The 22999-nt window shown below is 41.0% G+C and overlaps 1 protein-coding gene across 7 annotated transcripts in view; it reads right to left on the minus strand.

The window, feature by feature from the left end:
- REPS2 (RALBP1 associated Eps domain containing 2) overlaps window positions 1-22999 on the minus strand; it is a 425141-nt gene that overhangs the window by 219697 nt on the left and 182445 nt on the right. For 6 of the 7 annotated variants that reach the window (XM_075589813.1, XM_075589812.1, XM_075589808.1 and 3 more), the window contains 2 exons: window positions 10141-10282; window positions 7132-7195 (listed from right to left, as the gene is read on the minus strand). In XM_075589813.1, the coding sequence (XP_075445928.1) occupies window positions 7132-7195; window positions 10141-10282 (206 nt within the window). The remainder of the gene's footprint in view (window positions 1-7131; window positions 7196-10140; window positions 10283-22999) is intronic. The other variant, XM_075589809.1, reaches the window with a different exon arrangement.

Genomic DNA, 22999 nt, shown 5'->3' on the forward strand with positions numbered 1-22999 from the left:
CTACCACTCTCCCGGCTCCAAACCCTGATCACGGCTCAACGGACATAGACCATCCCTCTGCCTCCGCCCCTGGACTTTGGCAAGTATCACAACTAACCAGATCTCTCCTACCCAGACCCGGCTATGCTGACTATTCACTCTCCAGGCATGCCTCCGCTGCTGTGGGTGCGCAGTCTTGTACTTTCCCACCTCAGTACCAGGGTTCCGCCTTGTTCGTGGTGAGCGCAAGCGTTACAGATTCCCATAAGGCTTGTGCGGGAATCTGGCAATAAGCCGGGAGCATGAATCTGATGAAGTGGTATCCAAGAACGGCCCTCCGGTCCAAAGCATTTCCAGTGTATGAGGAATTGGACCACTCCTCTGGAGTATCTGGAATCGATTATGGATTGAATTTCGAATTCTTTTTGACCTTTTACGATGACAGGTGGAGGTTTGGGAGAGGTCAGGAAACTGAGAACTTTGAAAAACAGGTTTTAACAATGAAACATGGAAGACTGCCAGAATTCTCATAGATTGAGGCAGTTGCAAGCAGTACGCCACGGGATTGACCTGTTTGAGAATAGTGAATGGACCCAGGAATCTTGGAGCCAGTTTCAGTGTAGGTGTCTTATGTTCTTAGATGAAAGCCACACTTTGTCTCCTGGCCTAAACTTGGGTGCCTTACGGCGATGGCGATCCGCCTGTGTCTTTTGTCTGAGTACTGCCTCCTGTAGTCTTTTGAATTCTCTTCCAAGAATTTTGGAGCGATTTTACTCTGGAATCTGCTGCTGGAACACCAGGAGGAATGGAAGAAATAGGAAGACGAGCTGGATGGAACCTGTAATTTATAAAAAATGGTTATTCTTGGGTGGACTCATTTCTGAGTGAGTTATGGGCGAATTCGGCCCATGGGAGTAGTTCTACCCAGTCATCCTGTGCATCAGAAATAAAGCATTGCAGATATTGCTCTAATGACTGGTTTGTTCTTTCGGTTTGTCCGTTGGTTTGGGGATGGTACCCAGAAGAAAAAAGAAGAGTGATATCCAACCTTTGAGCGAAGGCATGCCAAAATTTCGAGACGAACTGTGACCCTTGATCTGACACTATAGAAAGTGGGACTCCATGAATACGAAATATTTCTTTGATATAAATATCTGCTAAGGTGGCAGAATTACTTCCACAAGGACCAGGGGAGTGCAGCTTGCAACCATGAAAAATAAATGGACATCACATAGTGTAGTAATGTCATACACAGTGAATAAACAATAACTTGTAAGAGGCTCACAAATGGCTACTCACAATAGAGCAGATATAAAAGAGCAGTCATCAAACTCAAGGGGTAGATGTTCCCATAGGTATGCAGCAAATCTCAGCAGCCAATCTCCAAAAAAAGAAAACAGACCAGATAGTGCAGATCGAAATTATATTCGTACACCGTAAAATACAAATGAAGGCTTATAGTTAAAATGATATATAATGCGTGGTCAATAGCTTTGAGTGTTTCAGCAAGAGAGAATCCTGAGAGAGCACCGAGAACGCATCCCTACCATCGAGTCCGGAGGTTCCAGCCACACCGGAAGTGACGTGAGACCCCCGGCGTGGATGCGGAAGTGTTCCGGAGAAGCGGAGAACAGCGCGGTACACAGGGAGATCGCGACCCACTGTGCACCTGCCACTGACCACGCATTATATATCATCTTAGGTGTAAGCCTTCATTTGTATTCTACGGTGTACGAATATAATTTCGATCTGCACTATCTGGTCTATTTTCTTTTTTTGGAGATTGGCTGCTGAGATTTGCTGCATACCTATGGGAACATCTACCCCTTGAGTTGGATGTCTGCTTTTTTATATCTGCTCTATTGTGAGTAGCCATTTGTGGGCCCCTTACAAGTTATTGTTTATTCATTGTGTATGACATTACTACACTATGTGATGTCCATTTATTTTTCATGGTTGCAAGCTGCGCTCCCCTGGTCCTTGTGGAAGAAGTTTATGCAAAAGACTAGTGGAACAGTCTTTACTAAGGGTTGAGTGTGTTTGTTTTACCTCCTAGAGAAATGCAGATGGGAAAAAGCAGGCACCAAACACACAGGATCCAAAAATATAAATAAAGGAAATCCAATAAGAGCTAGTTCCCATAGAGGATAATTTAATGAATTCTACAAAAATATACAAGCATTATGGGGTACAGAGCCCCCCACCAACCTCCTATTCACTTTTTTTCTGAGCACTATAGCTTACCACTAGCAGTGTTGTCACTATTTATGTTGTGCTTATTTGTGCACTTATATTTGTTTTTTCACACATTTAATGCACTATTATTTTGGTTTGTAGAGCACTATCTAGCACCTTTTTTGTATACGGTGGCAGAATTTGGAAGACCCTTGAGGGGAATGAAATGGGCCTGTTTGGAAAACCTATCAACAATAACGAGAATAGTATTCATCCCACTAGAAACCGGAAGCTTGACAATAAAGTCCATTGAGAGTTGGGTCCACGGTCGGTCCTTAATGGGTAAAGGGCGAAGCAGACCAGACAGCATATTGCGGGCGGACTTATTTTGAGTACAGGTGGAACATGAGTTGATGAATTCCTTGACATCCTTAAACATATTGGGCCACCAAAAGGTGCGTCTGATCAGATCGGAAGTCTTTTTGTACCAGGGTGACCGGCAGAATTAGAGGAGTGACCCCACTCAAGGATTTTCTGTTGAAATTGAGGTTCAGCATACAAACAGCCCTCCGGCACTTCCATACCCTCGGGGATGAGCGTCTGAGTCTCCAGGATCTTGTCCAGTACATCGAAAGTGTTAGCCGAGATGACATATTTGGCGGGTAAGATGGTCTCAGGAATATCTTCGGATTTGTCTTCACTGACAAATTTACAGGATAAGGCGGGAGCCTTTTGGTTTTTAGTACCAGGAATGTAGAAAATGATATACAAAAACACACAGATACCCAGCAAGCTCTCAGAAACCCCCCAAAATTACCACTAATATATATATATATATATATATATATATATATATAATATATATATATATATATATATATATATATATGTGTCCTAAGGAGTGCTACTGGGCGTGGCTAATTGTATAAAACAAGAAACAAAGAAGTCCAGAGCAACTTCCAATGTGACAAAAATACACAGTGAAATACCTATATATCTCTTGAAAAAAGGGTCATTTAGTTAACCCTTTGGCCAAAGCGTATAAGCCTGTGAGCCACTTTCAAGGCATTACCATAATATCGCAGGTCCTAACACTAACTGGTTAAAATCCTTATTACCTCTATAATTAGAGGAAGGATGGTCCTGGAATTGAACCTGTCGCAACCAGCTGCATAAAAAGCTCGCCCCTCCCCACTGTCCAGGTAAGCAGGTTTTCTTTTCATGCAGCTCTTTTTTCAAGAGATATATAGGTATTTCTCTGTGCATTTTTGTCACATTGGATGTTGCTCTGGATTTCTTTGTTTCTTGTTTTATACAATTAGCCACGCCCAGTAGCACTCCTTATGACACTTATACACATATATATTGTGGTAATTTTGGGGGATTTCAGAGAGCTTGTTGGGTATATGTGTGTTTGTTAACTTTGTCCAGCTGGTCTCAGCTGTTTGAGTTTAGTGGCTCCTCCCACCCAGGGTTTAAAGTTCACCCCTCCCCACTGTCCAGGAAAGCAGGTTTTCTTTTCATGCAGCTGATTGCGACAGGTTCAATGCCAGGACCCTCCTTCCTCTAAATATAGAGGTAAATAAGGATTTTAACCAGTTAGTGTTAGGACCTGCGGTATTATGGTCATGCCTTGAAAGTGACTCGCAGGCTTATATACTTTGGCCAAAGGGTTAACTAAATGACCCTTTTTTCAATAGATATATAGTTATTTCACTGTGTATTTTTGTCACATTGGATGTTGCTCTGGACTTCTTTGTTTCTTGTTTTATAGAAAATTATATAGTTTAATCTGGAAAAGAACAATGCCCAGCGAGCCTGACAGGAACTGAGGCGACAGGCACCCTCGATATATAAAAGATTTTTATGGTCCGTGAGGATTGAAATCGGATTTTCAGTACCCTACAGGAGGTGTCTCCACTCTTGCAGAGCAAGCTTGATAGCCAAGAGTTCCCTGTTGCCAACATCGTAGTTTTGCTCCGCGGGATAATTTTTTTTTTTTTAGAAAGACCGACAGGGATGCAGCTTATCCTGGGGAGACTGTCTCTGTAAAAGTACGGCTCCTGCTCCAATATTAGAGGCGGATTCTTCTAAAATAAAAGAAAGTTTAGGGTCCAAATGGCGTAAGATGGGAGCAGAGACAAACGCCCTTTTAAGAGTTTCAAAGGCCTGGCATGCCTCAGGAGACCAGGAAGAAGTGTCCGCATCTTTCTTCGTCAGGGTGATGATAGGAGCCACTGTGGCAGAAAAGTTAGGGATACAGTTACGATAATAATTGGCGAAGCCAAGAAACCGCTGAATCGCCTTGAGAGAAGTGGGTTGTGGCCAATCTACAACTGCCTTGAGTTTATCAGGATCCATGGAGAAGCCTTTATCAGAGATAATGTATCCCAAGAAAGAAGTGGACGTTTGGTGAAAAATACATTTCTTCATCTTGGCATAGAGATGATTCTCGCGTAGACGGGAGAGAACTAGCTTGGTGTGCTGGATATGTTCGGATATAGATTTAGAAAAAATAAAAATATCATCGAGGTAGACAATTACAAAAATGTTGAGGACATCCCGAAAAATATCATTCATGAATTCTTGAAAGACAACTGGGGCATTACAGAGCCCAAAAGGCATAACCAAATATTCGTAATGTCCATCTCGCGTATTAAAGGCTGTTTTCCATTCGTCCCCTTGTCAAATGCGTATGAGATTGTAGGCCCCAAGGAGATCGAGTTTAGAAAAAATGGAAGAACCTTGTAGACAATCAAACAATTCAGAAATGAGCGGCAAGGGGTAACAATTTTCAGGGTTATTTTCTTAAGACCCCTATAGTCTATGCATGGGCGGAGAGAACCATCTTTCTTCTTAACAAAAAAGAACCCAGCCTCAGCTGGGGAGGAGAAAGCCCTAATGAACCCTCTCTTTAAATTCTCCTGAATATACTCGGACATAGCCTAAGTCTCAGGAAGAGACAAAAGGATAAGATCTACCCTTAGGAAGGATAGCCCCGGGCAGAAGATCGACGGGGCAATCATAAGGGCGGTGAGGAGGATGGATCTCGGAACGAACCTTATCAAAAACATCGATGAAATCTGCATATACTTCAGGAAGCGTGGGTTTGGCAGGAGTACATGTCTCTACACCAGCGATAAGTTGTACCGAGGAAACAGGAGCAACTTCAGAGGCATTTTATCTGGTAGTGTTAGGACCTGTGAACAGGGTCTGCCTTGTCGTGGCTCACAGGCTTGCAATGCTTTTGCCAAAGGGTTAAACCAAATTACCCTTTTTCAAGTGAATGTAAAATATTTTACTGTGTATTTTTGTCATATTGGATGTAGCATTGGGCTTCTCTGTCAAATATATATATATATATATATATATATATATATATATATATATATATATATATATATATATATATATATATATATATATACACACACACACACACACACACACACACACACACACACACACACACACACACACACACACACACACACACACACACGATGCAGCAACCAGTATCAGAACACTTGCCTTTGAAAATCTGGGGCAATCTCCCAGTCTCATTCAGTTTGAATGGGACTGCCAGGGACCCCCGCTGTGTTAATCCGTTGGGCCATTAGTCTGTCTGCAGAAATGTCATAGAAATGTTGCAGCATTACTGGGGTATTGCCCCAGATTTTCCCAGGCAAGTGTTCGGATACTCGTGGCTGGATCAGTACACACACACACATTACTGTTCGTAATAGAATTTGAAGTCATCCTATTTTCATTGGGCTAATGATTTAATTGAACCTACATAGCAAACATATTTATACAATACCATATAAAATATAAGGCATAACTTACTAATGTAGAGACTTAAAAAAAATGATATGACTAACCTCATCATAATCTTTATGGCTTGTTTGAGGACAGTAAAAGATGAATTTCCCATGTTGGTATTGGAGCAATATACTGTAGTATATTCTAAATGACCGCAATAAGAATGCATTTTCACACATACAAATATATGTCTATGTGCCTCTTATCTGAGAGAACATGTTTTGTTAATTTGACATACAGTATAGCACTAAATAATCTATGCTATATAAGAAGTCTCTGGTATTTAATCCAATATTGCATCTTATTAATGTTTTTATGCTGCTAAAAGATACAGCTCAACACCGTTATAGCGCGATCCGCTATAACGCGGATCCGCATATAAGGCGGTTTGAGCTGCGCAGCACACTGCACAGCTCACTGCACACACTCACAGCACACTGCACACACACACACAAACACACAGAGACACACTGTCTCTTTAAGGGAGAGATGGAGGCAGAAGCAGGAAGCAGAGACAGTGAGAAGAGTTGGGAGAGAGTTCTCAGCTTTCCCCCTCCGGCGGACACGGTACCACCACAAAAAACAAAAATTCTGCTGCCATTTTTTTCCTGCAACCCCGTTTATAACGCGGTGGTCACGGGTGGCCCCCGAGGACCGCGCTATGATGGGGTTAAGCTGTACTTTTAGTTGAAGTTGAAAAACTTTTTGAGGCATTAAAGGAGTATACAGATAAATTTAATTCTTGTATATTTCATAAAAACTGACCAGATACTGCACAGTTTTATAGCTAAATGACCACAGAACTGTGCAGTAGTTAGGAGGTACGAAAGTAGACAAACAGATCTTGAATGTCAGAACCAGAGAGCTAAAGGTATAACAGATGTCCCAATTATCGCCATATCACAACCATATACAAAGGTAAATGCATGTTCTACATAAATTTATATAACCTGTCTGTACAAATAAACTAAACTGACTCAAAAAATTATGTACAGTATATATATATTTTTAAGCCATCCAGTATACTACTATTCACAGCATAATAACAAAAAAAATGTAAGCAGATACAATTGAAGCAACAAATAAAATGGATGTATTTTGACATGCGGGGTAAAGTAGTATTATGGTAGCTAAAAGGCATAATACTGTACTTACCAAATATGGGAAAGTTCTGGGATGGGAAGCTTGGATTTGGTAAAAAAGTTCTTTGCCACAGAACCTGCCAAGAATTAAAGAAAGCAAATACTAAATATATCCCTGAGTAAAATGACTGTTTTGTCTATGTGTTCACAGGCTGTATAGTAAATACTACATTTGACGCTCTGCAATAACCCTCTTACGTAAATTCCAAGAGTGTTATTATTAGTTAGCAATTGAATAGCTAGAAAACTGCAATAAAGTCTTAAAAAAAAAAAGTGTAATGTAAGTGCAATTTGACACGGTGATGTAATGAAGGAAAACTGTTCCTAACATATTAATCAATACATCCAAAGTTGGAATTGATTACAGATAATTTTTGCAAACCATAACATCTTCACTATGTTCTGAGCAATCAGTCACACTACTGATGTAATCTGGTAATGTATCTGTTTGCTCGAGTTTATTTTATTTAAATTTATTTTCGATGTTAAACTGTTGCTTCTTGCCTTTAGTGACATCACATGGTCCCAAGACACCAAATGAATGTTAAAAGTCTCTCATTAGAACACTCAGAATTATCTCTATATAGAATCCTAGCTTGCACTTCCTGTAAGGTGTTGAAAAAACACAATCTATGAAGAAACCAACAACGCTAGGTGACTTACTCGAATCTGCATCTAGCAATCTTTGCCAACAGAAATGGCAACTTGTGACCCAAAACATTCTTTTAGTGAAATTTAAAGATTTGGAAAAAATGAAATGTCAAGTATGAAAAAAAACAAAACACATTTTGCATTTTATTTTACATAACCTCCACAACATTACAATTTTTTTTCCGAATGGACAAAGGGCAAGTTTGACCAGCTCTGGTGAAGGGGTTTAGGACACCATCAGGTTACAACTAAAGTGAAGGTCGGGCTCTTGACTGTTTTTGTACTAAATTTACAGCATCATTAGGAAACTGATACATTTTTACTTATGAAATGTGTAGTTTTGGCACCAAAAGGTGATTTAATTTGTGTTAAAAGTAATATATATATATATATATACACACATACACAAAGAATATCACTTGTGAGCACATTCACATGTCTTAGACAGGTCTGCAACCCTGCCTTTCATTCAACCATTATCACCCAGCATACAGTGCTCCCACTGCAGCAAGGGATTCTGGGAAATGACATGCAAATGCGCACACACATACATATATACATATATATATATATATATATATATATATATATATATATATATATATATATATATATATAATCTAAACGCTATCTTACTTGTCCTCCAAGTGTTTGAAACACTGCTGGAGAGGTCTGCAACACTTTAACTATTAGTTAATCAATTAGTCAATTAAAGATTTAGCATTTTTTGTTAGTGATTTGGTTAATAAAAGGCTTAACACCTGTTCAGAATTATTCCCCTACAATTAAGGATGGGCAGATTCGTTGGTTCAAAACGCTAACTTCACGAACATAAAAGATCTAAGCCGTTTCTTTGGTTTTGTTTTTAATTAGTAAACTGGGCAAACTATCAAGTTTGCAAATGAAGTATGCAAAAATTAACAGAGCTCCATAAAAAAATAGGAATATTTTATTTAACCAAAATACCAGTGAAAGTGTCCATCCTTACTTAAATATCTTCTATAGAGCTGCAGTATACAGTATGCAACATCATTTCTAAAGTGATCTGTGGAGCTGGGACCTCTATTGTACTAGTTTGTTAATATGCTATTTTTGTAATATCTATAATAATTTTGTTCTTATCAAATATATCAGTGCATTGCGTAATGTCAGTGACACATTTTTACATTAATAGCAAGTTTGACTGGATTGCATTCCCTATTATCCCAACATTACAAAATGCTACTATATTTTTATACTAAACCTGTATGGTGATGTATATACTGTACTAAAATACTAATGTACTGTACTCCAATAAAACAATCCAAATTTAACTAGAAAATATCAGGAGGAAGGCATACATGACTTGCAATGTCATATGACACTCATAGTGTCAGAGGCAGAACTGCATTAAAAATTAATTATAAACTCATCTAGTTTCAACATGTCATTTGCCAAACTAAGCTGCTGCATCGTGTTGAAAATATTTGATAATTGATTGGTTTATGCTGTTACAGAACAACTACGCAAACCTATAGGACAGCAGGGCTACAGTTAAATCACACTGAATTTCAGTCTTAAGGATACATCCAGTATCCTAAAATGATATTGAAAAACAAGCATTGTGATTCCCAAGAAGAAGCAAAAACTATCACAATCACTATTTTGACATCCTTTTGGAGAGCATCTCTACTTTACAGATACAGGCAGTCCTCGGTTATCCAACAGAATCCGTTCTGGAAGTAGCGTTGGATAATGAAAACGTTGTAAAGTGAGTCCCATGTTAATCAGTGGCGGTGAGCGTTGGATAACGCATTCCGGCGTCGAAAAACGGCCCTTAGGGTTGCATTGTAAAGCGTTGGATATGCCATTCGTTGTAAAGTGAAACGTTGGATAACGAGGACTACCTGTACAGTGCATTTAAACCATTTAAGCACTCAGGAAAGGGCTCTATATTTCCTTTACCAAGGCTTGGCTGAACTGTATACAGCTTTAATGAATGCCATTCTAAAAAGACATTGGAAGCTAAAAGTTACAGCGTCTGTTCATTTGCATGTCGCAACTTGCAGTTGAAACATTGTGTGATGTTTGGAAGCCTCTAACAGGCTTGGTGAACCTGTGTGACATGGGTGTTTAACACACACTCCCCCTTATTAACTAAAATGTGTTAGTGGCAATCAAGTACCAACGCACGGAAACTCTGATTCAAGTCAATGGGAGTCACCGTGCTTTAATGGTCGATTGGTACTTTAGTGAATAACCCAAATTGTGTCTGTGTGCTTGGTTGGGAGCCTGAGAAGTGCAAAGATTTTAGAATTGTGTTATTGAAGTTAGGGTTGTCTTTATACTAGCCCTAATACAGACTTGTTTTCAGAACTGTAAAAATAATTACCAGAAATTAATGACTTTAGATCAGGTTGCAGGATTGTGAACTGGTTTGTGTAATATTCTCGCTGTTCCTCTGTTATCCTCCAGGGGTCCTCGGAGTAATCAGTGGAACTGTCCTGCGCTTCTCTTTCACCTAAGAATGACTGCTGTGTAAGAAAAGCATTATCACATGGTCAGTAATTCTTACACAGTGGAAGAATTGTAACTCACTCAACACATTCACTGATACGGAGCACATTTCTTAAGAAGTCATCACATATTATGTGATTAGAAGCAATTTTTTTCATTAATAAGTTGATTATTGATCAGTTGTAGCAACATTCTTGCAAAAAATTCCTTAAACCAGTGAATGAGATGCTGGAAACAGGAAATATTTTGAATACCACATGCATTAACAGGGAAAAACTCATAATTACATGACTACTTACAGTTGTATGAAAAAGAAAGTACACCCTCTTTGAATTCTATGGTTTTATATATCAGGACATAATAACAATCATCTGTTCCTTAGCAGGTCTAAAAATTAGGTAAATACAAACTCAGATGAACAACAACACATGACATATTACACCTTGTCATGATTTAACAAAAATAAAGCCAAAATGGAGAAGCTATGTGTGAAAAACTAAGTACACCTTATGATTCACTAGCTTGTAGAACCACCTTTAGCAGCAATAACTTGAAGTGGAAGCTCGGAAGCGTGGGACAGAGAGAGGAAAGGTCCTGCAGGCAGCTGAGAGCCGGGGCCCGGCCGCAGGGCCTGGCTAGAGGTCAGGGGAAATTTGCAGCGCAGGCAGGCCGGGGCCTCCCTAGCCAGCAAGACACAGCCCCGGCTGCCACCCCCTCTCGGCAGCCCTAGCTACAGCTATATGCGATATAAAAATGAATAAATCCTATCACAAACATGGTTCTGAAATCTGCTACTAGGGCATGAACTGTACTGTATGTGCTATTAACATGCTAAGTGTATGAAAGCCACAGAATACTGGTGTATCTATCCCTCAGGTAATATACAGCATGTTCTGATCTTCTGCACTAAGGTGTTCTATGGAAAGTCTGTAATATTCAGCATGATCACATGATATGTTGTATTATCCAGGGAAACGATCACTCACTACATCTGTACAGTGGCGAGAGTTTTTGAACCCCTAAAGATTTTCACACCTAAAATGTTATTAGTTCTTAATCTAAACCTTAATAATAGATAAAGATAATCTGATTAAATGACAAAAACCATGATACTTTTCAACATTTATTTATCCACGAATTATTCAACATTCGTGTTTGAAAAAATGAACCTTTAGATTCAGTCCCTGGTGGCAACCCCTTGAGCAGCAATGACTTTAACTAACCATTTCCTGTAACTGCTGGTTAGTCTCTCACATCGTTTTTGAGGAATTTTGGCCCATTCCTCCTTACAGAACTACTGCAACTCATGACCCACTTTTGATTAGCTTTAGCTCACTGACAGATTGCCGGACATTCTCCCCTAGGGTCTTCTGATACAACCATGAATTTTGCATTGTATCAATGATGGCACGCATGCACAACACCACAGGTATAATGGTACAAGAAAATATATTTATATAAAGACAATTTAAGTTTATGAATATAATATATAAATCATTTTCACATTCAGTTAGTTTAAGAACAGCTTATTAAGATTGCCAACATCTTTTTCTGTTCATTTTGATTTTTTTGTTTTTCAGTTATTACAAATGTAAAGCTTAATGACAATTAGCATATTCGCTCAAGTGTTTGTTTTCTGTATATTTTTTCTAGAAAGCTCCAAATTCTAGATAATACTCTAATGTTTTTAATAATTATTTTTAATATTATTATAGGTTTGTTCTTTTGATTTTAAACACTGTTATTCACTGGTCGGACAGTCATGTTATCCTTGTTTGTTCGTTTGTTAATAAAGTTTGATTTTTGAAGTTGTCAGTGCGCGATGACATCACCGGTCCTGCGTCGCTTCAGGAAGTGAACAGGATTGGCGAAGACACCATGCACTGAGGATACATAAACTGCCTGGTGAGTATTATCTGCATACACCTTGGTAAAGACCTAGCAGTTGAAACGCATTGGTGAGGGTCTTGGGTACCACATTATGTAGCCGTTTTTATCTGGGTCCAATAAATTGTTAATACATGGGCACGCACTCTGCTTAACTCTTTTTTCATGCTCTAGTGCTTTGTTTTTCCATCCACTTTCATCTTAATGCTGCTGAAAAACAGAGGCACACCTATACCATGGGACGGATGAATATACCTGGACAACGAATATACCTACAAACGTGAGTTGTATCACTCCTGTTTATATTACACCTATCAATATCCACTTCGATGTTTATTTGTCTGGACACAAGCATGTGTTGATTCTCACCGCAGTGAATTTGGAATCAGTACCAGCTAGTCGATATACTGTGGAAATCTGTTTACTGTAACAGTGAACAAATTGCTGTGTGTGTGTGTGTGTGTGGTGTATGTATGTATGTATGTATGTATGTATGTATGTATATATATATATATATATATATATATATATATATATATATATTTATTTATTTTTTTCCAGTTGCATATACTAAAATACACACAGCAAAGGGTGAATGAGACAGGGTTCACACATGGGATTTACCTGAGGAGAGAAGATGATGATGATGATCTGTTAGGGTAAGGGGTCCTTCCTTTTAAACTTCAGTTCTCTTGCTACTTACAATGTGCAAATATATATTATATTAAAGTTTGAAACAACATACATCCTATCAGCATGAAAATTTCCGAGGAGACATTGTGACTGAAAGGAGGATGTAATTTAAAGAGACATTTATAACACTATATTGCCAGGATGGGATCCACAGTTCAGATGGATCATCATTGCACATGTGCAATGCTGGCCCTGGAGGACCAGACCAAAGGAGAAGGGACATCAAGATTTATCTGAGTTACATTACGGGGCGAATGCAACATTGCGTAAAGCCGTGATGACGTCATGGGAATGGCGTCGGCAATACTTACGCACTCTACAGAACAAACGGCGGCTACGGGATGTTTTACGTTAAGCCGCACTGATGTCACTTATATGGCGTCCAAAGCTTTTCCCTCTGAATGACGTCTCTCATGAGCTGGTATAGAGATGCAGTCAAGTGATGACAACAGAGGCACTGGACTACGATTTAGCGTGTTATGCTATTGGACAAACAAGACTGCAGTAATTTCAACCAGCTGAATTATGCAGGTACTCATGGGGTCTAACGAACATCAGCAAGTGTTTTCAATCAGACTACATGTTGGTAGATTTATGGGTATATAAAGATTTTCTGGGGGATCACTCTTCAAGCCATTCATCACTTGAAAAAGACCATTTTAGGGTCGAAACGTTGTCTTTTAGGCTCATTAAATTCAGCATTAGAAAATCCGAAGTGCCATGTGTAATTCTTGTTTCCTGATACTATTTGGGTTTCCAGCAGGCTACCTCTCAGTACAAGAGCACCGGTAATTATGAAAGTATTTTGACCATATGGTTTGCAGCAGTTAACCCCTTTTTTTCATTATGACATGTTCACACACATACACGGTGAAGACCAAACTCACTAAGTTTCTGATCTTTAAATAGGGTGGGGCCTCCCGAACTCACAACTTTAGATCTACTTAATTATTTAAACACCTGATTCTAATTATTCCCTTTAATTAAGCTGATAAAACCAGGGTTTCACTTACTTTTGCAAATACCTGACTATTAATTACTCATTGTTTCTCTAATTCATACATCATTTTGTTTCAAATGACATGGAATTGGTTAATATAAACCCTATAAGATATTTAAGAAAAGTCTGGTTTTCATTCAAGAAGGTTGGCATGGAAAAACAATGGAATTTCCGCAATAATCATTGGGGTTCACAAACTCTCGCCACTGTATTTGATTACATAAAAATAAACTTATTGTGATTAGAGTATGAAGCATGGCTATGGATTTAAGACTGACATGGTAATGTAAAATAAGATCCATTTTTATTTTTTTTAGCTCTGTGAGGTGATGTGAGAATAACTCCTAGTTTCATCTCTTATCAAATTCTGCTACTATGTATAATAAACAATGTTTTTTTCACCTCTTTCTTTCATTTCTATGATCAAATCTAGTTTTTCATGCTACCAAGGGAAGCAAGGGCTTTTGCAAAGAGGTCTGCAAGTGAACATATTCAACAGTCACACATTTGCTTAAATTTGCTGGATAGCCTCCAAATGATTTGTATCCTAATAAAAGACAACCGCATATATTTGTAAACTTCATTAATCTCCATGAATCTTGGTTCTAGAGTATCCGAAGTATATTTCCCCAGTGGTCAGACCCAGATCTTTGACGTCATCATATATACCTTATTGGAAGGTTTTACTTTCTTGTTCCAATTATTAGATTTATATATAACCTATATAGGACATCCATTTGTCTTTTGGAACAGGATCTTCGTCCAATATCTTTACATATACTTTTAGTGGATGACATTATCTTATACCATTTTTTTTCTACATTATATAAAAGTACCCAAATTATTGTCTTCAATCTTATCATAGGGACCTATTGTCCATATATGGAATTACGGTCATGTTATTTTCATGTTGTCAGGAGTGTTTAGACCTTAATATATTTGTCACAGGATATTTTCCTTTACTTCACGCCAACATATTCTCTATGTATTTTGTCTTCCATAGTCCATATTAATGTACTAGTTTTGATATTTTCAGAACGTATCAATATATTATATATACACTTTGTCTTATTATAAAACAGGTAAAAAAAAAATTATAATAATAAAAAAAAATTATATATATATATATATATACACACACACACACACTAAATACTATTACCGTATATGTACTTTATTATTGACCATTATATATATATATATATATATATATCCACTCCATGCATTTTCGTTTTCATTGCATTTACATTTAATTCTATGTATGATTCGTTTCCTTAATGTAGCATTTATTACATGCTCAGTTACAATGTTATCTTGGCCATACACTTAACTTTGTGTTGTTTTTGTATATCTTTCTCAAGTGATATCCCCGGTTAGCGGTTCCCTGCACGGATCATATGTATCATATGTATTATCTTGTGTTGGTATTAGCTCTCAGATGTGTTGTTTAATTATTCACCTGGTCATTTCCGGACCAGTTTGCTGCCAGAAGCCGCTATAAAAAGGGATCCCCTTGGATTCTGGAACATGTGGGAAATAGTAGATGGAAGTCTCAACCCAGAGTGTGTCAAGACACTTTGATAGATCTCATCAGGCCAACCCATAGGGACTTTCCTTCAAGGGTATTGAACATGTCACTACCAATGGGACAGGTGGCAATTGTACCACTGACCTAACCAAAACGTGAGACCTTCTCTATCCACAAGTTAAAAAACCTTGTCGCGTGCGTGGGTGAGGCATTGGTGGACGCAGCACGGCCGCGACGAGGGCGCACATCAGCGTGCATGGACGTTGAGTTGCACATGCACTGCTGATGGCGTCGCGTGATGCATCAAAGGGGCGGAGCCTAGCGGTGATCCTCACAGTACCCGACCCTTCAGGGAAGACCTCCGGACAACCAATGGATGGCTTCGAAGGGTGTTTGTGGTGGAAGGCTCGGATTAGCCTGGCGGCGTGTACCTGTCTGTGCGGAATCCATTCCCTCTCTTCGGGACCCTTCCAATGGACGAGGTATTGCAGTCCAACTCTAGATAGCCTGGAATTGAGGATGGCTTGTACCTCAAACTCCTGCTGACCTTCCACAAAGACAGGTCGAGGGGGTACGTTCCGGCTGGTGGAGTGAGGATCCTGCAGAAAGGGTTTAAGAAGGGAGGAATGAAACACAAAGGGGATACTCATAGTATTCGGCAGCTTCAGCCAGTAGGCTACAGGATTGAATTTCTCCGTAATCAGAAAAGGTCAGATAAACCGAGGCGCCAGTTTGGGAGACGATACCTTAAGGCGGATGTTCTTGGTAGACAACCAGACTCTTTGACCCGGGGAGTAATCAGGAGTCTCCCGACGGTGACGATCTGCTTGCTTTTTTTGCAATGCGCCGGCATGTCTCAAATTCTACTGGATTTTCTGCCATGACTCCTGGAGGAGTTGGATCCTGTCCTCCGGGGCAGGGACCCCAGATCTGGGAACTGCGGAGGGGAGTGCTGAAGGGTGGAAACCATAATTGACAAAAAATGGAGATTGCTGCGAGGATTAATTCCGTAGGTTATTATGACAAAATTCTGCGGAGGGGGAATCGACTTCGAGCGTAAACGGTAGTGACGGATCTGGGTGTACCAGGATGGGTGCGGAGGAGAAGGCTTGCTTTAATTTTTCAAATGCTCTGATGGCCTCAGAAGGCCAGTGCGCCGTGTCAGCTCCTTTTTGGGTTAACGCCATAATGGGTGCCACTACTGATGAGAAGTTCTGGAAAAATCGCTTGTAGTAATTGGCAAACCCGAGAAATCTTTGAATAGCTTTGAGAGATAATGGACACCGCCAATCCATGATTGCTTTGACAGGATCGATAGCGAGACCAGTGTCGGAGATAAAATAGCCCAGAAAGGAAGTAGAAGTCTGATGAAATTGGCATTTCTCTAGTTTAGCGAAAAGGTTGTTTTCCCTCAGTCGCTGAAGAACTTGCCTAACGTGCCCTGGATGTTCGTGGGTGGATCTGGAAAAAATTAGGATGTTGTCCAGGTACACGATTACATGTCAGTCCAGCAGATCCCTGAAAATTTCATTCACGAAGTCCTGGAAAACCGCAGGTGCGTTGCAGAGGCCAAAGAGCATGACCAGGTACTCGTAATGCCCATCGTGAGTGTTGAAGGCCGTCTTCCACTCGTCTCCCTGCCGGATCCTTACCAAGTTGTAGGCACCTCTAAGATCCAACTTGGTGAAAATAGTAGCTCCTTGTAGCCTATCAAAGAGTTCAGCTATCAGCGGTAAAGGGTAGCGATTCTTGATAGTTAGCTTGTTGAGGCCACGGTAATCTATACACGGCCTGAGAGAACCATCTTTCTTCTTTACAAAAAAAAAACCTGCACCAGCGGGTGACGAAGATTTTCGAATGAGATTCTCCTGGAAATATTGCCTCATGGCCTGGGTCTCAGGCGCGGACAGGGGGTAAGACCCTTCCCTAGGAGGAATAGCGCCGGGCAGTAGGTCAATCGGACAGTCATAAGACCGATGCGGTGGGAGTTCCTCCGCCTGCCGTTTGTCAAAGACATCACGGAAATCCTCATATGCTACTGGAAGCTGTACTTTGTCTGAGTCAGGTACTGACACTCCCACCAAAGCCTTGGGAGGGGGTAAACAATGCTTCTGACATTGAGGACTCCAGCGGATAGGCAAAGACTCCGTCCAGTTGATTAGGGGGTTGTGTGTCTGGAGCCAAGAAAGCCCCAGTATGACGTCCACTTGTATAGTCTCGGAGTGGGACTCTCCGGTTAATACCTGGATGGGCACCGTCTGTAGGGAGATGAAGGCGGCCTTCAGCAGCCGACCGTCAATGGCTATGAGACCCATGGGACGATCCTTATGTATCAAGGGTATTTGGTGTCCCTCAGCAAACCCTTGATCAATGAAGTTTCCCCCTGACCCGGAATCCAGAAAGGCCTATGTAGTGACTCGGAAGGATATGGTGATGGGGACGTAGATCATAGCGGGAGGTTGTGGAGGAGGTAAGGATGTGGTGCACAGAGTGATCCTCCCGACACTCACTGGGCTGTGGCATTTCCCGACCTCAGCAGGCAGGTGGCCACCAGGTGTCTGTTGTTCCCGCAGTATAGGCATAAGCCTGCGCGTCGTTTGCGCTGCCACTCACCAAACAAAAAACTGGTCCCTCCTAGTTGTATAGGTTTGTCTAGCGTTGGTGCTGCGGTAGGCATGGGTCCTCTTGGTGAACAGAAGAAGGTTGTATACCTCGTTGGCGTTTGCCCCTCTCCATTCTTCTCTCCTGAAGACCCTGATCCATGCAGATGCAAAGAGCCACAAGGTCTTCAAGCCCTCCGGGGCGGTCCTTGGACACCAACTCGTCTTTGAGATGATCGGACAACCCCTGCCAGAATACTATCGACAGGGCCTCGTCATTCCAGCCGGTCTCAGTGGCCACTGTCCGGAATTCCAGCGCATAGCGGGCCACGGTATGGTCCTCCTGAGAAATGTTGAGAATGGTAGAAGCGGCAGTTACCTTGCGACCAGGTGTGTCGAAGACCCCCCGGAACTCCGCGGTGAAGAGGTTGATATTAGAGGTCAGATCTGGTCTGGTCGTTGCTCCCAGATCAGAGAAGCCCACGCCAGGGCGCCGTCGGTCAGAAGAGAAATGATGTATGCCACTTTCGAGCATTGGGAAAAAAATGAGAAGGGAACAGTCCGAACTGTATGGAACATTGGTTCAGGAATCCCTGACAACCCAAAGGGTCACCAGCATAACGGTTAGGGGTAGGCAACCGTGGTTCAAATGTCGGGGCCACCGGGGCGGAAATGGGTATGGACGCTGCAGGGTTAGCAGTGGAGGTAGAAAGGCATCAAACTCTGTCAGATAGGGCGTCCAGGTCTTGCTTAAGTTGATTTACTTGTTTGTCCTTGTGAGCAAGGGATCTGATCATTAGCCCTTAGCTGATTCTGCATTTTAGTTTCATCTATATTCTTAGTGGGTCATCTTCCCACTACAGAAACAGTGGCTATGTGCCATAGGCTTCTTATTCCAAATCTTATTTAGCTGATTATTATACCAACCAAGAAGATATTAAATGAATATAAGCACTATGGAAGGCATAACCCTCCACAAGTTTTATCATCTTACAGGTGATTTAATATATCACTCATGCAACATTATCCATAGATACTATGGATTGCTATGTAGATTGGGGGTTTTAAACTCCTCATTTGACATGGCAATCATAGTCTGGAACATGGGTATCAAGATCATGGCTATTAATATATACATAACACTTTGTTGGGCTATCTGGTCTGCTGTGATCTGGTACATCAGGGGTTAAACTTGACAGCTAGACTTCTAGTGACTATATAAACCTACATACATCCAATGGGACCTCCCCCCTTGATTAACATGCCCCGATGAAGCGTTGTACGTGAAACGCGCGCGTCGGCGAGATTCCACATGCACGCGCAGACCGCTCATTCTGACCGCAACACTAAGGCTAAGGCCCCGCTCTCTCAGTCAGCGCGCCCGCACTGCAGACAGGCGGGGCGCTGACAGACACAGACCGCGATATGCGGTCTGTAGGGAGCGGGAGCGGGAGGTGGGTGGGAGTGGAGGCTTGAGCGGGAGGGGGGGCGTGGCTTGAGCAGAGGGACCTGCTACTCTCCCCCCCCCTCCCTCCACGGGCTCGGGCTGCTGATGGAAGGTAATCAAAAGGCAACACACACACACACAGGCACTCATACACACACACACGCGCAGGCACTCATACACACACACACACACACACACACACAGAGGCAGGCACTCACGCACTCAGGCACACACATACACAAACACAGACAGGCACTCACGCTGCTTTCCCTCCACACTCCTCCTCGCTCCCCGAAGCCTCTCCTCCTCCCGAAGCCTCCCCTCCTCATTGGCTCACAGCCACACCACATGACGCGTCGACGCTAGGGATTACAATTCTCTTGTATCCCCTAGCAGCTGACGCGTCACAGCGTGTAGTGAGCTGTGCAGCCAGGGGGGACCGGGACCGGCTCGGGAGGATTCCCCTGCTGGTGGGGAACTCTCATGTGGCCGCCCGCGCCGCGGGTCCCAGCCCTTAGAGAATGGTTACTTTGTTGCAGAGCTCTGCGTTGAAGTATAGACTTCTTGAATACGAGCGCTGCTTGCCGGGGGTACTTATCCAGAACAAAGCGCTCCGTACTGCTGGGAACTAATGATCCTCTGACCTTGCAGGCTAAATGTGCCTTTTATTAAGCTCTCAACATATTTATTCGAGCATGAGAATTCGTTAGTTCTGTACACTGCTAAAAGCACTCCTCTATGGTCATCGGCATTGATATACCACGATCAGTGCCGATGCAGGAAAGTGCCACGAATCTAAGCCCCATCAGATATCTAGTTAGCTTCTGTGGAGCTAGTATGCAACTCCATGCAGTTATCAATACTGATATGATGGCTATGATCAGTATTTGATACAGGAATGCACAATTGATATACTTTTCCACAACAGTATCTGATCTAATTCAAGCACTACTCCACTGACAGCGCTAATATGATCTCCACGATCAGCGTTTATGCAGGAGCGTGCTATCAATTAGACCCTTATTTGGATCCTTACTTTGATCCGTGTTTTGTTCGGGTTATGTGGGCTATGTGTGCCTCTGCACTTCTACCGGCACTGACCACATTTACATGACCAGTGCAGTCGCAGGATAAGTTTGCAGCTGACATCTTCACCACGATTTATCTGCGGGGAAACATACTATTGTGCCCTCCCCTCATATGGCTGTATCTGCCATATGTACCTGCGCTGCCTAGGTGAACTTTATTCTAAGCTGACTCCAGAGGGTGCTTATACTCTAGGCAGCACGACTGCTCAGTGTGGACTGCATATCCATTACTTCCAACTACTGCAGTATCACTGACATCTGCACTGTTACATTCCTTAGATCGTGTGGATGTATAGTGTGTAGCACTTCCCTCTCATGTGGCTGTATTTCCCATATACATATGCGCAGCATAGGTCAATCTATTTTATACCGACTCTGGAGGGTGTTTAAATTTCAAGCAGCATATGTCTGCTCAGTGTGGATTGCATAGTGCACTATCACTGACATCTGCACTGATATATTCTTAAGATCAGTGTGGATGCTAGTGCCTAATAATAGATATTGAGAGCAACACTCAGCTCTTCCACTGAGTTCATAAAAGTGGAACAGGATTTTGGTACCTGAAGCAGGGTTTGGAGATGTGTATATCCAGCCCCAGTATTTTTGCTTGACTTTACGGCTACCCTATATATTTATAGGATTGCACTAAGACGTCATAGTCTTCAGCTACACATTAGTGCTTAATCGAGAGCACTCTTACAGTACGCCTACATCGATCTCAGTCACTACACACGTTGTTTGTTTTTAATACCCAATATTTTATATTCATTTTTACATTAAAATTTATTTTTAACTAGTTCATACACTATTTTCAGTGAAAGAGTGCTTGGAAACTAGGTTTCTTGTTCTTGTGTACCTGTATAGCCTTACCTAGTGAGCACCGTACTCCAATTTCATTTAAGCTGTAGCTGTAGCAGGGTATTTTCTGTATCCCTACCGGCTATCTAGGTCAAAGTCTCTGAATGTCCTACGACTATGGTTTTAATTTGGTGTCTTGGGTGGGCATTAGAGTACAACAGGCTGGTTTGCAGTATAATTCAGTAATCAATTTAATATCCTTAAATATTGTACACAGATGTTAAGTAGCGATGCGCAAAGCTTTCCAAAATGTATTTGCAAACTCATGTTTTTTTGGTTTGTTTTTTTTTTTAACCAAAATTGAGTCTGAGAGAACCCGTTTTGGGAGCTTTTAAAGGACTAAAAGTGTAGCAGAAATTACACATATCCACCATCAATTTGGTGTTTCGCAACGCAGTCACAATTGAATCGCCAAGCATTTTTATTTTGTTTAATGATGCTAACTTCCATCCAGAAATAGGATAATAGAAATAATATAATAGGATAAAGATAATAGGAAATAGAATAGAAGAGAAAGCGAGAGAAGGGGAGAGGGTGAGCCATTGACCTCCATATCTCCCCAAACAATCCTTTTCACAACACGTGGAGAGATACCGTATCTCTGAACAAACCGGAACACATCTGAGAAATATGCTCATTTAGATATTCAAATGATTGCATTTAGCATATTTCCCAGGTATCTCTCCACATGTTATATACCTCCTCAAACACTCCAATTTACAAGTCAATGGGCCTTACAGTAAAACAGGTCTCTCTGCTCTTGCAAAAGCCCTTCTTTTCACAATTTCTCATACAGTATGTACTACAGTATATTGTATTGTAGTTTGTTTAGTAGTAGTTTGTTTAAAAGGAGCATTATACTATGCACTATAGTCATGTTTGATCTACCCATTAATTTACTGATATCCAGGTTATTGCTTTGGACTATGTGGGGACAGTAGTCTACTTACTATATACAATAGGACACATATACTTTAGGACAGTTTCCCTGGATCCTTCTTTTAACTATATCTCTACAGAAATGTATTCTGTGTGCTGCGGTGGTTTTTCTACTTATTGTTTAATAAATATATTTGTACTGAGTGCACCTTGTTTGAGTTTTCCATTTCCTCTCCCATTGTTTTTCATATATACAGTCTATTGTCCCTGGTAGCACCTCTGTATTATTTATAATCTTAGTAGTGACACCGGATTAATATTATTTCTTTTAATAAGATCCAATGTGCAGGTGTTTCTTATTCAAATTAATATTGGGGTTTTTTTTTGGTTTGGCATAGGGTGTAATAGTGGTGCTTTACAATTATTTATACCCAGGTACATTCTCGCCTGCTCAAAGTACGCTTTCATGCAGTACCATTACTGTAATAAAAAATAAAAAAGTCGAACCTATGCAATCTATTGTTTTCGCTGTGCACGTCGTCTTCACTATGATAAAAGTGCACAGACTCAACTAGCATAGTAACAAGACTGTTATTATTACTGGTATTTTGTAGGTTTCTTTAAACAGTACATTTTTACCAAAAGAACGTGAATAGACCTTTAAGCTGCCATTTTATCCCAGGGTGTTAAAGACACATTCATGCATGAATTTCTTACAGCATATAAGGTGCCATAACAAACTTTGTTTCTTTCC

This window comes from Ascaphus truei, chromosome 3 (assembly GCF_040206685.1).
Source record: "Ascaphus truei isolate aAscTru1 chromosome 3, aAscTru1.hap1, whole genome shotgun sequence".
NCBI lineage: Eukaryota > Metazoa > Chordata > Amphibia > Anura > Ascaphidae > Ascaphus > Ascaphus truei.